Genomic DNA, 18786 nt, shown 5'->3' on the forward strand with positions numbered 1-18786 from the left:
CATGCCTCGTTGCTGGAGGTTAATCAAAATCTGTTTTATTATTTTCTGAAAATTCTAATGGAAACTGCAAATTTGGGATTCTATGAATCTTCGATCAAGTTCGATGTGTTTAATTGTTTACTTTATAAAAAAAAATCATGCCGCCTCTTAATGATTATTAGGTCTACATCCACCACTGCGGATGTTTTCGTCTCCGCCAAATATGTTTGTGTCAACGCGGCGAGCGATTTGAAGAAATCGAGCGAAAACGAGCCGCCGCCCTTAGGCGCAGTTCACACGTCCGCATTGTGAAATCCGCATTAGGATTCAACGCGGATTTCAATAACGTTTTTTTTAAATTTGTTGACAACACGTTTTTACCGGGATGAAAGTATCCTATGCTTAATTACATTTATTGAAAATTTTAAGAAGATTGGTTCAGAAGATAACGTTTGAAGAGATAACAAACAAACTTACTTTCGCATTCATATTAAGAATTAGTTGGGATAAAATAACTTACACTGTTATTCAACTTAGCTGTTGTCCGCGAGTCCGTTTGCGAACAAAGTCAGCACGAAGGCAACATATAAATAGAAATGAAATGCTATAACTGACTCACATATAGTGAAACCTTAAAAATACAAAAACAGGTTTTCGTGGAAACGTTTTTCATCAAAAGGAAATCTTTGTACATTAGGTTTATTTTCATGGAAAAATAAAAAAATCCGCATTAAAATCGGAGCAATAGTTCTCGCACGATGAGAGTAACATGAATATTCTTGACTTCCTTAAGAAAAAAATACAGGACTTGAATAAAAATTATGTGTGAAAATGAAATGTGGTTCTCGTATCATTTTCCGCCTCAGGTGAGACTCCACCGCAGATAAAAAATATTAAAGGTGTTATTTTTCGATACATTTTATTGCCCGTAGGCATTCAGATGGAAACACAAAGTTCATACGATCATTTTTACTCTGTAAATCAAAACGTAAAATTCATAAAATGTGTTACGAAACGGTTTAGAATGATCTCTTTTCTTCATTAAATGAAAGATTTGCTTGATTCGTTAATTTTGCCTCACCAAAAGGGTAAAGAATAAATATATACATACATATAAACACACATATAATCACATTTTTATCCCTTACAGGGTAGACAGAGCTAACTGGCTACAAGGCCACGTTCAGCTGGATGGCTTAATGAAAGAATTAAAATTTAAATGTGTCATGTAGCTATTCGCCTAAAAGAGGAATCCCAAGATTATAACCTTAGAAGAAATACTCATTATTTTACATCCATTTTAATTTTGGTTTAAAGGTAAAACTGGCAGACGCTAACATACGGCATTAAGTCTATATATTGTACATTTACAAGCATACATCAAATCACGCCTCTTTCCTGGAGGGGTAGGCACAGACTACATCTTTCCACTTGCCTGTCCATTAATAACATTCTTAATGCAAGCTCAACGGTTTCGGGTACTATTCTGCCAGAACGTATACTTCACTTACTTAAATAAATAAATAATTCTATGAAAGCTACCTACAGAAGAATTAACCCTAAAATAAACAGATATAACAACATTGTTCTATACTTTGTATTGATGAAGCGTAACAAGTTTTGACAGAAGTTTAATTAAGTTTCTCAGTCCATTTCGGCGAAGCACTGGTGGAGCAATATTTGTTAATAATTAACAAAATTCATGGCAGAACTATATTTAATTAAGTTCCCCCAAAAGTTTCAGTCAAGTGAAGCGTTTATTTAATAGTTAAATTGAATGTTTTATTTATACAAATAAGTAGTTTTATTTTGGATATCCCTAGATAGGAAGATGAAATGAATTACGACTAGAGACGTGTAGTCGTAGATCTTATTATAATTCTACATAATTTATTCCTACTAATATTATAAACGCGAAAGTCTTTAAGGTGTGAATGTATATTTGCTTCTCTTTCACGCAAAATCTACTAACAAGAATAACATAAAAACTACTTTTTATCTCGAAATTCCTACCGAAGCAAAGCCTCGGGGCACAACTAGTGGTCTTTATAAATACCAACTCTCGATAATTTCTTCGACGAATATAAAGAATAGTTTTTCATGTCACTTATAATTTCCTGGTAAAAAAAGATCATCTTTACTAAATACTCAACCAATATTTCTTGCCTCTAGTGAATAAAAGCCTTACCAATAGCTAATTGTTACGTAAGAAACCAATCCACTCAATCGGGCGAACTACTTCTACATTTCTTTTATTCCAGTCTGATTATCCGCAAAATCGATAGACAGTCCAATTATTCAATCTTTTACCTGCCAGTGATAATGGGTGGCAATCATGGGCGTAGCTAAGGCAGGGGAGGTCGTATTTTTCTGTCTTCTTCACAACGTCACATCACAAAGTTCGCATATCAAATCATCAAAATCAACCAATCAAAAGCTCTCTTTGCCTCCGATTTTCACTTTTCATGATTCTTCTACTATATCCAAATTTCACTCCCATCTTCTTCACAATCGCTTCGTGTGAAAACCTGACTCGTCCAATGCAGGATTCATATTTAAAGGCGAACCCCGGGCTTCTCTTTAATATGCTAAGGATGTACCATAGCCTGGAGGAAGATGATCTTTCTTTTTCATGTTTTCTTGTTTAATTCAATCTTTCTCCTCTTATTCAGATTTACTCTATATTTTTCTCCTGTTCAATTTTGTTTGGCTTATGTTCACCATAATTTCCGAACCCTAAACTAAATCCTGGCTACGCCCTTGGTGACAATAATAATCCCATTTCTTTGCAATAAACCCAGGGAATAAATTCATCTGAATAATTTAAAGTTTGGGAATTAGCCTTTTAAGTACTTGAGGGTTGATTAAGTATGATTTGATGTTACGGCATAAAGTAAAATGAAAGTTACTTACAGAACGGGCAGTAAAAACTCGTGTTATGGTCAGCACTCATTCTATCTTTATCCCGTATGGGGTAAATCGAGCCAATAGGCAAGACAATAGCCAAGACACAAAGTTTTTTTAGTTTAATGATGGAATTTAGATTTAGAAATATAGACAGACTGCCAATTCTAGCTCGTCGCCTAAAAGAAGAATCACAAGTTTATGCCTGATTGATTTACAATCTGCGCGGGAGGAGAAACAGTTTGGCTCCCACTTTGATTTTTCTTCGATGGAATATTCAATGAAAGTTTGCACAAGATGAACGTGCTAATTAACTTATTTAAAATAAATAGTTGGTTAAATTAAACAGTGCTACGGTGAAGTCAAGCCTCGTCGGTGGTTTAGAAGTAAAAATTATAAAGTGTGTTTCATATAGTTTCCATTAGATTTCGTACAAGGCGAATAAGGGAAGGTTTATAAACTTACTATTATTGGTAGGTGATAATTTAGCAACCTGTCACAATATTTTTGATCTCAATCCCATCATTAAACCTTTCAGCTGAACGTGGCCTTTCCATTTCTTTCGACACTGTTGGCTCTGTCTACTCCGTAGGGGATAAGTGCGTGATAAATCACATATGGATGTTTATGTTATAAACGTTACTGTACCGGAAAATATGTAATTTCCCTATTGATTACCTTCATAGTTTATTCAGTGTGAAAAACGACCTTATTAAATTTTATCACTACAAAACCCTCTTGGGTCGGGGTGTTTATTTAAAATTCTTTATTTATAGTCCTCTGGGAGGCAGTCGGGTATTTATATAAATAGGGCCACGTCCATAACGGGCACCCGGTCAACTTTAAATCTCTTAGAAGTGGACGCTCTCATAAATACTTAAAAGTTTTGAAATGTTGCTCTGAAGAATTTTGAAGATACCTATTTTGTTCTGTTAAAAAAAAAATGCATTCTTGATTTTAAATCTCAGGGTCCTGTTAACATACATAACACATGTTTTAACCCTTACAGGATAAACAGCCAAATTTGGATGGGTGATTCGTTTTTAGATTAAGATCTGATGCAAAAATGCATGATGTGGAAAGATTTGGCAATGATTTCTGTAATTGGCTGTTTGCCTGATAACAAGTTGCCCTTTAGTACCTTCCTACATGACATATAAGTGGTGATGTTTTCGAAAAACTGTCTTATAAGACTTATTTTTTAAACATTATTTTTCTGAAAACTTCTAGTTGTGAACAATTTGTTTTTACCACACATCACATAACGATAGATCTTTAAATCTATCAGAGCTTGCTCAATTCGTCTCAAGTAGAAGCTTGAGATAAGGAACCATTACAGCGAGAGATAAGTAGCTCTCAAGTAGATGAGACTTCGTTTTAAGAGTCAAGAATGCTAACCGATGCTCTTACGGCGAGAGAAGAAACGTGAGGAGACTTGCAAATTCAGGATTTGGTAACAATTATCCACTGGGGACACGATTTTCCTGCTATAAAGGTAAACCTCTAAAGTCAGCTGTTTAAGACTGCAATTTAATTACCTGATTGACCCATTCCTGTAACCTACCCTCGTAGCATGGCACGCGCGATGCCGTTTTTATCGCGCGTTAAGCTATTGCTGTTTCGCTTTATATTATGACGTGAAACGGGAAGGTGATAGTGTTTCGCGCCTTGCGGCAGGGGCTGGTCATAGGAAACGGATCCTTTAAGCTAGCTCGTACCCAGAATACCGGGATCAACCTTATATCATATCTCCTAGCTTTTATTCTGGTTACTTGTCAAATGAAGTCAAGTATTTTCCCACAAATTAAGTTATATCCACAATAGTAACGATTTTTGCAAATTTATTTTGCTCTACTAGATACCTTTATCACTCTGTTTCTGCAAGCTCGTCCGTTAACTTCTCATGACCTGAACTTTCAGGGAATTCATCAATGAAAATGTAATTAGTTATACGAATTAGAAGAAGTAAAAAAAGAATAGTAGTACTAAATTACTTAACTTTTTTTTCAACATGAAACCAGACTTCCGAAATCGGCATAGCTGACATAAAGGCCCTACAGGCCAAACCAATCAACCTGGAACATATCATATTCCATATTGACCCCAGCGGGAATTGTAACCGGAACCTTGTTGAGGCAATTAGCACTACGCCACAGAGGCCGAGTAATCTGAAGATTTTGACGAAATCTAAGGTATCAATGTTAAAACGGGTATTTTGCATACCGTGCCGTGTGCAGGGAATTCACTTCAGACTTCAGAATAGGATCACTCCATATCTTTCCCATGGATGTCGGAAAAGGCGTTGAAAGAAAAGGCTAATAAATTTTAGATTCCACTTTTAGGCGATGGGCTTGCAACCTGACACTATTAAAATTTTAATTCCATCATTGAGCCATAAAGCCATAGCCTCTCAATCTTTTTAAAACGGGCTCTGTCTACTCCGCAAGGCATGTATGTATGTAAGTTTAACGTCATTAAGTGAACTTTAATAAATAAAGCATCTGAACTTGCCCTTGTTTTGCAAAAAAACAGGCTTTGCCTAAAAATGGATTATAAATAGCCATCACGTCTTGACAAGATGTTTGACATAGTCCCGGCGGGTCCCGGTTCCTGTCCCGACCTTGTCACGTAGCGGCACTAAAGGTATATGATCAATTGCGATAAGTACGTTCCAATGGGACTATGTGGTCGTCTGATCATTGATTTGGTGTCTCATCTATCCTTATTCGTATTCGTTCGTTGGTACATACATACATATGGTCACGTCTATATCCCTTGCGGGGTACAGAGCCAACAGTCTTGAAAAGACTGAATGGCCACGTTCAGCTATTTGGCTTAATGAATGAATGAATGAGAAGGTTGGTTCATTCTTACTAAATAATAATGTAAAAAAATAAGTGTACCTAATATGTTAATTTTTTTATATTTATTGTATGAGCACACTCAAAAGGTACTAGACTAATTATGACTAAATTTAGACGTTCAGAGTTTATTCGGGCGCAAGTCGTGATAATTGTAACAGCATCATAGTTATTATCTCCTTGAATTTACTACATCCGCACAGAAATTTGATAAATATTATCTGATAACAGATTTTCTTTAGTTACATAAACATAAGTAATAAGCAAATTAACCGAGCTTTGTTCAGTAAACAATTTAACACATTCCATGTTTACGTCACAATTATAATTCGCCAATATTTTGCTAGCTGTGATTACCTACAACTCACATACATATGTGATCAACAAAGCTATTTCAGATGCAGGAATTTTATTTCCAGATATTTTTTTACAAGGGATAGATTTTTCTGATAACAGATTTTATATAGTTACATAAACAATAAAGTTATTAGCAAATTATCCGAGCTTTGTTCAGTAAACAATTGAACACATTCTGTACGCAATCTGTCATGTTTACGTCACAATTATAATTCGCCAATATTTCGCTAGCTGTGATTGCCGACATCACCGCTCACATATGTGATCAACAGAGCTATTTCAGATGCAGGAATTTTATGTTCAGATATTTTTTTACATGGGATAGGTTTATATAAAAGGCTGCTTTATTAACTGATTGAAGGGAATTTGAAAATGTAAAGAAGATGACAGGATTAGATGGTTTGGTAATGTGGAAAATATGTTAAAATTCGATTGAACTAGCAAATAAAGGTTTGTGCCGTGTGGCTCCCGGCACCAAAAAAAAAGAATAGGACCACTCCATCTCGTTCCCATGAATGTCGTAAAAGGCGACTAAAGGATAGACTTATTAACTTGGGATTCTTCTTTTAGACGATCGGCTAGCAACATGTCACTATTTCAATCTCAATTCTATCATTAAAACAGCTGAACGTAGCCTATCAGTCTTTTCAAGATTGTAGGCTCTGTCTACCCCGCAAGGGAAATAGACGAGATTATATGTATGTAGGTACAAGGAGAGTGTGAATAGAAGTGTGGTTCCCACACAGCACCTAACTTCTGTTTAAGTATAGGACCACTCTATCTCTTTATCAGTGATGTCATAATAGGCGGCTATATGAATAAGGCGTAGTGCAGTTAATGCAGTTTTTATTATGGTATGGTTCTGTTGCGAAGGTTAGACGGGATTACTATAAGTAAAAGCTCACTTACCTAATCCAGGAATATTAAACCACTTATTAAAATAGAGGTGAGGAGGTAACCGGGACTAATGACAGAACGTTGAAAAAGCCCCTGTTATATTCTCGTTTTTTTTAAAGCTTATGGTTTGAGCAGCTAAACATCGTACAAATGCGAGAATGCGAGTATTAACGTAAAAATCTCATAACATCACGCCCCGAATCTGAACGAAATCTTGCCGTGATTCGTATAGGCTCTTTAAGGAATCTTCGTCCATAATCTCTTAACATCATCGCTAATTTTGATCGTGATGGATCGCTTTTATTTTGCTGGTTTACGAGATTTTAATGACCAAGATGATGACTGGTACTGACGATTTTAGGGATAAACAAATTATTATATCTTTGTATATATTAGATCATGTTCTTGAGAAATGCTATTAATTGCTAACAATGATACACACACACTTTATATCCATATTATTTATGCGGTAAAAAGAACTTAACGGTCACAAGACTAAAGGGCCGCTTTTATGATACAATGATGAGAGAAAAGAAAAGAAGAAAATTTTTTTTAGATTAACCGATTCCCTGTCCGTAAAATATAATAACAGTTTTAACAATTGATTTGCTCCTTAGTCATTCATAGGACATGGGCACGTGTGCAGCGAGCAAATTACAGAATTTCCAAAATTGCACTGAATAACATGTTTCGTACTACCTGTAAAACCCCGTCAACTTTTTGCTTCGCATTTTAGAACCACTCTCATTTTCGCAGTAATTGTATTCAAAAACATAACTCATCGCTGCTTTTAATCGTAACCGAATTTTTAGGTAGGGACTTACTGTATTTTTTTCCAATTCTTTTCTGTGTTGAAATGTTTTTGGGACTGAGAACTGTGAACTAAAATTTGCGGAGTTTTTTGGTTCACGAGAGCGGAATCTGAAGAAGGTCCCTAGTAAGTTTAATCTAAACAAAGTCGGCAATGTAAAGTTTGTTACAGGTGTAGTTTAGAATTTTTTTTTTCTTTATTACATACATAGATACACGTCTATATCCCTTGTGGGGTAGACAGAGCCAACAGTCTTGTAAAGACCGAAAGGTGTATTGCTCAATGATGGTATCGAAATTCAAACAGACACAGATTGCTAGCCCATCGCCTACAAGAATAATCTCAAATTTATAAAACTATTCCTCAATCACCTTTTACGACATCCATGGGAAAGATATGGAGTGGTCCTATTCTAATGTTCGCCATATTATATAGGTATATATATATATATATATATATATATATATATATATATATATATATATTAGACATCGGTGTTTCACTTTTCGTGTTCAGGTATCACACTCAAGTACAATATTATTCGTGTATTGATTTTGTTTATTATAGTAATTTTCACAAAACATCATTACTGTTAACTATCTCTCTCAACCAGTCTACTATTAAAAATATTGGTATCGGTGTAAATTACCACCTACAAGTACGGGTTATTAGTCGGACCCTTAAGGGTTGGCCACAAAATTAATAATCTTTTTGGATCTGGATTAATGTAACTATACGAATAGTTAGATTCTGAAACTTTCTCCATCTATTTACCTCTTTAAATGAGGATTTCCTAAACAAAGTACAAAAAGCTAGGTACGTCTGTTGCTTATAAAAATTTTATATATCAAAAAAAAATTTGTTTGCGGTGTTTGTTTGTGAAAAGATAGATTGATGATTGTTTATGGAGGAAAGTAGTATGCATTGGTCATAAAAATTGGAAAGATTATGTTTGCATGCCGTACCGATAAATTTTAAAAAAATTAAGAAGGAATTTTCAGTGGAATTATCATAAACATGTTTACAAGTATTTAAAACATCTGTATTTTCAGAGGTGCGTAGTTTTATGTATATATGCTTACGTATATAATCACATCTTAATCCCTTACGGAGTAGACAGAGTCAAGTCTTAAAAATACAATTATGGAATCGATATTCAAATATTGGGAGGTTGCTAGGCCATTACCTAATCGCAAGTTTATCATCGCATATGTACGAGTATGTATGTAGTGTAATAAATGAAGATCGTAATTTGAACCCCGCTCACCTCGTGGCCACACGGTTATCGTTCGCGGCTAACGTCTCCTAATGACGGCCATTTGCCATAAATGGCTACAAGCTTATATTCTGTCCAAAAATATGAATATTACCATCCCTTGGTAACTAGGGTGTTTCTTCGTAATGGTTGGTTTTGGTAATAGTGGTGTAGTTTATAACTCGCAGTAGAAGGGTCTATTTTGTTTTAAATTATTTTTTTTACAATATTGGTACTGGTATACTGTTTCTTTGCCGTGTGGTTTTCGGCACTTTAGAATAGGACCTCTCTATCTCTCTCCCATGGATACCGTAAAACGCGACTAAAGGTGCACTTTCATTTAGTGCGAGCGTCCGTGCTGGTCTGAGAAAAGAAAAGTAAAAGAACTTAAGATATTTTTTAATGACGTAGGCTAGAAATCGTTTACTACACTTATATCTATACTGAATAAATAAATAAATATATACGGGACAAATTACACAGATTAAGTTAGCCTCGAAATAAGTTCGAAACTTGTGTTAAACTATACAAGTATACATATCTATATTTTGTAATAAATACTTAAATAGATAAACATCCATGGCCCACATCTATAAGAAAAAAATAATAATTTATCCTGGGATTCGAACCCGGCACCTCCCGGTGTCACCTTACAACGTACAAGCGTACTGCGCCACAGCGGCAGAAAGAGCTATCGTCGCAAATAAATGAACTTTGACTTGGAGTTTGAAATGAGACTTAGATAGTGGCAGGTTAGGCCATCGCCGAATTATAGAATCCTTAATTTATTAGCACTTCTCTTGATAATCTCTCTCCTCGATTTTCTCATACAATTTGCGCTGGACAAGAAGCAGGTGATGTGCAGTATATTTTTCATGGGAGCAATTCAAATGTAGGTGTAAATCAAGTTTGCACAAACCTTCCCAACACCTACCTCACGCGCGTCAATTTATCACTTTGTACCAACAATGCAGCCGGACCTTTGCCCTTTTTCATTTTTCACATTACCAAAGGGTTGTTCCGATCCTAACGACTTTTTGGTGAAGAGTGCTGGAGGAAATACGATGTGATGATATATTGCTCAAGCTCATAATGCTTGCCGTCCCTTTATTTGTAAACCGAGCGCAATGGGAAAGGGTATGTGTTAGACATAACTTTATTTTCTTCTGTGGCATTGTAACCAATGAAAGCATTGATATTAAATCGATAGCTCTGTTTTTAAACTGTAACAAAAGAAGTATGAGTAAGCAGCATTATTATTTGAAGATTGAATCTTTCTATGAAAGTTATTCATAATGCATTTATTTTTGTCAAACATATGTAGGTTAGGATACATTAAAATACAAATAAGCTCATTATGCTGCTTTCTAAATAGGAATAGGAAAAATATTTCCGTGCTATGTTCCGATGTCAGGTATAACAAAAAGGAAAAATTTTTGAGTTTGCCACATCATTATTATATATTTAAATTTAAAAGAAAGTCGGGTCATCTTCTTCCTCAATTTAGTCCCGGTTGCATCCCCACCACTCTGGGGAGGAGTCCGGGATGAGCCCTTGATCATGGATCCTGGATTGCGTGAGTGAGGTTTTTACACGAAGCAACTCCCGTCTGATCTCCGCAACCTTTGCAGGGGAACCTGACCCTGTTCATTAGAATCTTCACAGGTTAAAAGAAGGAGCAGATAGTTTATTATGACAATCACTATATTAAATACACAAAAAATACTAATACTTAACCTAATACATATGTGAATGCCATATAGTATAAAAATAGTCTTGCATATTTCTTGCTGAGTGAAATCCTATTGTAGCGGGAGTAATGATTCGGCTCGACCGCCACCAAAGGGAAGATCTACCGCCAGGTGTTATGCCTGGGGAACCGCGGCTCCGACGATGTCGTGTCGGAGGTTGTATATTAGCTCCAATTCGTGAAATTTGCTTGCGCGATTTACGTTTTTCGCTGTTTATGATTGATAGCGTCGCGTAATATTATTTTTTACTAGAGGCCGCCCGCGACTTCGTCCGCATGGAAACCCTATCAATCCCGCGGGAACTCTGGGATAAAAAGTAGCCTATGTGTTATTCTGGGTCTTCAGCTACCTACATACCAAATTTCATGGTAATCGGTTCAGTAGTTTTTGCGTGAAAGAGTAACAAACATCCATACATCCATACAAACTTTCGCCTTTATAATAGTAGTAGGATTCCTGTGACTTGTGGCGTATAGATTTCGCCACACTATGATATGAAATAAGATATAACATGTCACCCCACCAAACAGCAGATCTAACAATAATCCATCGTTTCAGAAGTTGGTGGTCGGCGGGCCGAACCAGCGCAATTGGAGGGGCATCCTGATCGCCTTGCTGGTCATCGTGGCCGTGCTGGCCCTGATCGTCACCTCCGTGGTGCTTCTGACCCCGCCCGATGAGGGACCCAGGGTCAAGGGGAGAAGGCTGAGGATTCAGGACTTGTTGAGCGACGAACTTGTGCCTGTTAGGTGGAATGGCACTTGGATCTCTGGTAAGTATGTTTTTGGTCAAATATATACATATATATATATTTCGACGGCCTCTGTGGCTCAGCGGTAGTACGCTTGTCTGTGACACCGGAGGTCCCGGGTTCGAATCCCGGCCAGGGCATGATGAGAAAAGAACTTTTTCTGATTGGCCTGGGTCTTGGATATTTATCTATATAAGTATTTATTATAAAATATAGTATCGTTGAGTTAGTATCTCGTAACACAAGTTTCGAACTTACTTCGAGGCTAACTCAATCAGTGTAAAAAAAAAAAAAAAATTATGTCCTTATTCCTTACGGGGTAGTTAGAGCCATCAGTCAGTTTTTTTTGCAGATTGCTAAAGTCTAAAAGAGGTAGTCTCTGCCTACCCCTCCGGGAAAGAGGCGTGATTTTATATATGTATGTATTGCTAAAGTCAATCAATGGAATGGCTATTAAATTTGGGATTAATCTTTCAAACAATGGGCTAGTAACCTTTCAATATTTGAAACTCAATTTCATAAAAAAAAGACATAGAACCTATTGTGACTGTTGGCTCTGCGTACCTTGTTAAAGATAAATACGAGATTATATTTATTTATAACAATTCATGTAAGTAGGTACATAAAATCTTAGATGAGTACAAAAGTTATTGTAATTTCTATCAAAAAGTATTATATTTCCGGGAACACTTAACTAATTGATTGAATTACAACTTCGGCGACCGAAAATGAAAGTATTTGTTCCAATTTAATTTTACGGGTTGCTATTGTCCATTCATCTTATGTTTTATTCCTGTGTTTCCTCGAATTCGTACTATTTTTAGACAAGTACAGAGAGTTGCGTTTCAAACAATTTCGCTTTGAAATCGCGAAGAAACAAATTGGAAAGGAAATACGATTGTTCGCCTGAAGCTTACAGAATTTGCAATTTTTAGAGATCAGTAAATAGAACCTTCGTATTTACCGATCTGGCCGTACTATATTTTAAAATAGTATTATAATGAAGTAGTATTGCGCGGGGCTTCGTTCCCGTGCGAAATTCCAGGAAAAAGACTTTGTTATTGCTAAATAGTCTATTTCATCAAAATCGGTTGAGTAGTTCATTACAATCACATAAATATTTTCTCTTAATAGGCATTGTGGATAAATAAGAACAGGTTAACTTAACAATTATATAAAAGTACGCCCGCGGCTCCGCGGTCATATCAGGTCAAGAGTTTAAAAAATACCATAAATCAAGTGCAAGAGGAATGATGATGTCTCTGTCTACCACTCTTGGAAATATACACACATACATACATATCATCACGACTATATCTCTTGCGGGATAGGCAGAGCCAACAGTTGCGAAAAGACTGAAAGGAGACGTTTAGATGGATGGCTGAGATTCAAATAATGTGAGGTTGGCTAGCTCATCACCTACAAATAGAATCTTGTGTTTATGAGCCTTTCCCTAAGTCGTCGTTCACGACATCCATTGGAACGACATGGAGTGAGAAGAGACGTAATTTTATATATTTTGCTTGATGTACGACAATGTACGTACATAGTCATCATCAGTTTTTAAGAAGTTTGTAATTTTCAAACCAGTTAAAAATGCAACTAGTTGATGCACTATGATAAGTGTTCGTAAAACTCTTTGAAAGAGCACACATAAGACTATTCTGGAGTTCAAACGGGAATATGGGATGAATGTCATGAATTGATAATGTACCTCGATTCAAACCACTTGCACTTGGCTGGTTTACGTCAGGTGAAGAATTCACTGCGTAAGCGAAATAAATGTAGACATTTACATTTGTACTTTGTACATACATACATACATCTTGATCAAATTAAGGACGTCCTGGTAAAGGGTCAGGTCAAAAGTACCCGAAACCGCCGAGCTTGTATGAAGAGAGTTATGAATGTGGACGAAGCGAAAGAAGTATGCAGAGATCGTGGCAAGTGGAAAGAGGTAGTCTCTGCCTACCCCTCCGGGAAAGAGGCGTGATTTTATGTATGTATGTATGTATGTACATACATACATGAAATCACACTTTTTCCCCTGAGGGGTAGGCAGAGACTACATGTTTCCACTTACATTGGTGCCTGCATAACTTCTGTTGTTTCTTTAATATTGATCTATATTTTTATTCATTTATTCTGTGGCAAAATCTATACGGCACAAGTCACAAGAATAAATTCTGTGTACAGTTTAGTTACAATTCTGTAACAATTACAATTTGTAAAGTACTATAGGCGGACTTAATGCTAATAGCATTATCTAACAGTCTACCATTAAGCGTTAAGCAGAGAAACTTTCATTTTGTTTTATTTTTTATTTTATACTTGTTCATTCATTTTCCTCGCTAACTCCAAATAAATCACTCTTGTCAAGAACATTAGATTCAAAATTGTGTAACATACATAACTATAGCAAACATAACTATTACTAGTTAGCTATTGGAAATCGGGACTCTAGGGAAAGCATTTACCTGTCCATTCAGTATAGAGTACTACAGTTGAGCGGCGAGGCGGTCACTGCTTCCGTGAGCTATTGGGTACCTATGAAAAGGCACTCACGTTATTATATTAAAGTGTCACGGATATATTTAGCGAAGGTATTTAGGTTTATCGTTATACATACATACGTATACTAATATATACGTCTATATCCCTTGCGGGTAGACAGAGCAACAGTCTTGAAAGACTGAAAGTTTTTTTGTATGCTATTATTTCGCTATTTATGAATCGAAGATTTTTGTTTTTTTTTTTGGATAGATACCCCGAGGTGGTACCATTTTGTCACGTCAAGATTTGCCAAGAAAAGCGATATAAATAAATAAAAATTAAAGAGCTATTCCAAAATAATTATCTTAATAGGAGTTAGATAAATATATATAATTTTTTTTAATGATATTTTGATTTATATCGTTTACCTCTCTTATCATTTAATGGATGTCAGTCGCTACAGGCACTAATGGTTTTATCCGGACCGATTTCAGCAAAACCCCGTCAGCGATATTTTTTGTTTTATGAGTCTTTGAAACTGGGGTTTGTATATTTTCAGTTTTATTCGTAGAAAGTGCTTTTTGTTGAATTGGATTCGGAATTTTTGATGTCAAATGTTCACTCTGTCGTTACACTTTATTTTTTATTGTATGCATGAAAAATTCGTTCATAGCTTTCCGAAATTAACGCACTCATACAGACAGAGAAAATTAGGGTCTTTCTAATATGTAGTGATAAAATAGTCGTTGTCTTTTTGCGAAGGAAACCTGACGCTATATAATCGCACTCCTTTAACATACTTACTAGATTATGCACGCTGCTACCCCCGAGTAAAATGAAAACTCGTCGATTAACCGTTCCCGTGGGAATTGCTCAATATTCTTCTCTTTGTGCTCCCTTATACTTCTCATAACAAACATGCCAAATCACAAGCTTCCTCCGTAAAAAATAAATTACTTAACCACATCCACTTAATCTTCCTGCTACCAGGATCTCATAACATTGGAGTAGTCCCAAAATAATTTATTTATGTGGGTAGTTGACGTTGTCGCACCGCCAGCCGCAGTCCTATGGGATTTCACTGCAACATTGCTGCATTCCATTTTCAAATAAGTTTAATTTAAATGTACCTGTAAAGTTGTGAGTGAGCAGTGTCACACTATGTGTACATTTGCAGATTATTTGAAGTTCGATTTCATAGTCAGTGGAACTCCTATGTTCACATGACTTCTTCCTACGGATTCTAAAAGTCAGTCAAGGGAAAGGCTAATAAGCATGGGATTCTTCTTTGAAGGTGATGGGCTACTAAACTGCCACTATCTGAATCTCAATTCCATCATTTAGCCATCCTACCGAAAGCGACCTTTTCAGTATTTTCGAGACTGTTTACTTAACTTGCCACTCCTACATCTCAACTCATCTTCAGAGAAGAGAGGATACATACAGGTTACAACCTGGACTAACACTAGGATGATGGTGACACATATAAAGTAAAACAAATAATTGGTAAAGTGAAGTATTGGGACATGATAATTTTCAAGGTACCTACTCCTCTAGGGGAATGTTTTTTTATTCACATGAAGCATTTCACATCTTAGCCAGTATTTTATTTACCATATCATCTTAGTTATTTAGTAGTTTGAGTGCTAGTTTATTCATGAAAACCTTATTTACTCCGCCTCCGATACGCTTCATACAGGAAACTTACTCAAATATCCATTTTTCACTTTGCATAAAATAACGGTAGAGTTACTGTATCGGCTTCTGAAATATTCAATGTTTGCTGGATATTCTAATAACTTACATATTTGTGTTTCAAGTATAGTAAGTATTTGAGTAATTTTATTGGTATTTTTCAAGGGTTATATAGTTCAGTTTTTAATAAAATAATTATCTTAACAATTTTACCTGCAAGCATAGTGAAAATGTAAGTGGCTAAACGGTTCGAGATCCATTGTTTCACTTTCATATATTTTTTTAAAACAAATTCATTATCTAATCTCTCTTTGAACATAAAATGATCAATTTATATATATTAATTCCATTAATAACAGACACGTATAGCCGAAAATACGAGGCGCACGAGGAAGGAATGTAGGCTGTTGGTTTTGAGGGGATCACTTGTTTCTTCTTTCTCTGTGACGTATATATAATATGGTGCGCTCTATTTTTTACTTTTTTTTATAAAGAACCCTAAACAACATGAAAGTTCTACAGGTGTTCTGTACTCCTGGTACATCGCGGGCGGCAACAAGCTGTCAGGGTCGTTCCGAAAAGAAAATTAATGTGAAAACTGTCGCGAAATTAGCAAACTTGCTGACAGTGAGCCTTGGACGTTATTTATTAAATTCTTTGCCTTGTCTTCGGAAGATATACAATTTGCATAATTTATGTTAGCTGCCTATTTATTAAGTACAACTTTTTTGGGTTAAATTTTGGGATATGCTTTTCAACGAAAATAACTGATTCAAAATTTTTTTACGAAGTTTTCTTATTTTGTATTGCATAAGTATTAATATATTAGTGGCTGATCTTAAGAAGTCACAAAATTTATAATTATATTTTTTAATATGACATTACGAGTATATGGATGTTGTAGTGATTTGCTTACCCTCCGGCTTATCGGCTCTCAGACACACACGCTCACTGTACTCTCCATCATGAACTGTTGTCCAAATTTTATCATGTGTTCTAAAGACGACATAATACTTCTTCCTCCTTCTCTTTCACTCCTATAGATATGCAGATACACTATATATGTGTTCTTGTTCAAAAATACTACAAAAACAAACTCTTTTTCATTTTGTATTAAACGATGTAAGTTATAATAATCTTATTTAAAATCTCGCAACTCAAAACATATTTTACGTAATTTTAACATCAGCATTGTGCATCACCAAACATACAAAAAGCGCAGACATTTTTACTCTCATATTCCACCGCAAAATGGGCTGTTTTAAAGTTGGTGTTCACATTGGTCGAACCGTTTAGATTCACTATCAGTTGGATTTTTTTATTTATTTATTTAAGTTCCAGTTTTTTTATTTATTAAAACTTTATTGTACAAATAATGTTGATACGATGGGCGGACTTAATGCTAAATGCATTATCTGACAGTTAACCTTTGGGTTAAGTAGAGAAATGGATTTTAACTTTTTCTTGCGACTTGTCATCTAAAGTAAATCCCACTAGAGCAGTACGTTTTCGAGATAATAGATACACTATGCTCTACTTGAGTAGAGCAAATTTTATGAAGATCGGTCACGTAGATAACGCTTCAAGAACAGACAAACAAACAAACTTATAATAACTAATATAATTTACATATAGGTCATATAATAAACATATTAAAAATAAATAATTAATAAATTAATAATAACTGGGAAGTATAGAATATATAATATAATATATCCTTTTTATTATTAATTAATTAATATTAGTTGTATTTTTAATAATCGTATGTATATACATATGTAATCTTTGATACAAATAAACATCAGAACATATTCCCATTTATATCATTCCCTACTAGTGAATATCGAGACGTAATTTGTATATGTATGTACAAAATGTTAATAGGTAATTAATAATCAATTCAAAAATGGAAAAAGATAAATATAATAGAACAAATATTTAATCCGGTCTTCAGTACAACACACATATTTATTGCCGTTTTAGTTTATGATACGAAATGCACTTATGACGCTTTTTAGGCGGTAGGCCAGCAATCTGTAATTTTCTCATACTCTCAATTTCATCATTATGCTGAGAAGAAAGTCGTATTGTTATTATGTGTGTATATATTTGGTATGGAAACCTTCATCCGCGTGCCCGACTCGCACTTGTCCATTTTTACCCACTGGCGTGATCCAGTACTGATGACGGCCTCTGAGGCTCAACGGTAGTATGCTTGTCCGTGACACAGGTCCTGGGTTCGAATCCCCGCCAGGGCATGATAAGAAAAGAACTTTTCTTGATTGGCCTAGGTCTTGGATGTTTATCTATATAAATATTTATTATAAAATATAGTACTTATCGTTGAGTTAGTATCTCGTAACACAAGTTTCGAACTTACTTCGAGGCTAACTCAATCTGTGTAATTTGTCCCGTATATAAAAAAAAAAATGACTAGTTGTCCCAGTTTAAACATGAGCGGACTGTAAATCAGATTAATATTAAAAGACCAACTTTTATGTTTTTGCGCGGTCGCATCGCATCTGCCAGAAGTTTTCACTTCACTTTTTAATTTTGCCACGTTAAGAAATTTTGGATACAACAGGGACTTATTATATTGTATTCTTTTTTGTCTTGGTATCGTTATTTTTAGCACTTTATTGTAATCGGTAATATCGTTATGAGTATCATTTTAGCAAATAGGCGTGATTTTTTGTGTATAACGAATATTACACTAAACTCGTAACTCTTAAGTTTTCGTCACCTACAATATAATTCACGTCCTAAACTTGTTTATTATACTAGTATCATAAGTGCAATAAATTAAATAAATTTAATATGTCAAGCAAGCAGTAACTCTTTCTGAATTTCAGTTCTATATGACTATCGGCTCAGTCTATAACGTAAGGGAATACATACATACATAAAAATCACGCCTCTTTCCCGGAGGGGTAGGGAATAATAATGTTAATACGTGATAAGAGAGTTAATGTTCTTTAAAACATGGTTTACATTATTTTTCAATTTGTGAAGCTAAAGATGCATACTTCAAA

General features: G+C 35.2%; 1 protein-coding gene across 1 annotated transcript in view; it reads left to right on the plus strand.

Annotated features, from left to right (window-relative positions):
* The window catches only part of LOC106135818 (inactive dipeptidyl peptidase 10), a 105868-nt gene that overhangs the window by 40563 nt on the left and 46519 nt on the right, over positions 1 to 18786 (plus strand). Inside the window, exon 3 of the mRNA XM_060951164.1 lies at positions 11374 to 11587. Coding sequence (XP_060807147.1) covers positions 11374 to 11587 — 214 coding nt within the window. The remainder of the gene's footprint in view (positions 1 to 11373; positions 11588 to 18786) is intronic.

The sequence above is a fragment of the Amyelois transitella genome, chromosome 24 (assembly GCF_032362555.1).
Source record: "Amyelois transitella isolate CPQ chromosome 24, ilAmyTran1.1, whole genome shotgun sequence".
NCBI lineage: Eukaryota > Metazoa > Arthropoda > Insecta > Lepidoptera > Pyralidae > Amyelois > Amyelois transitella.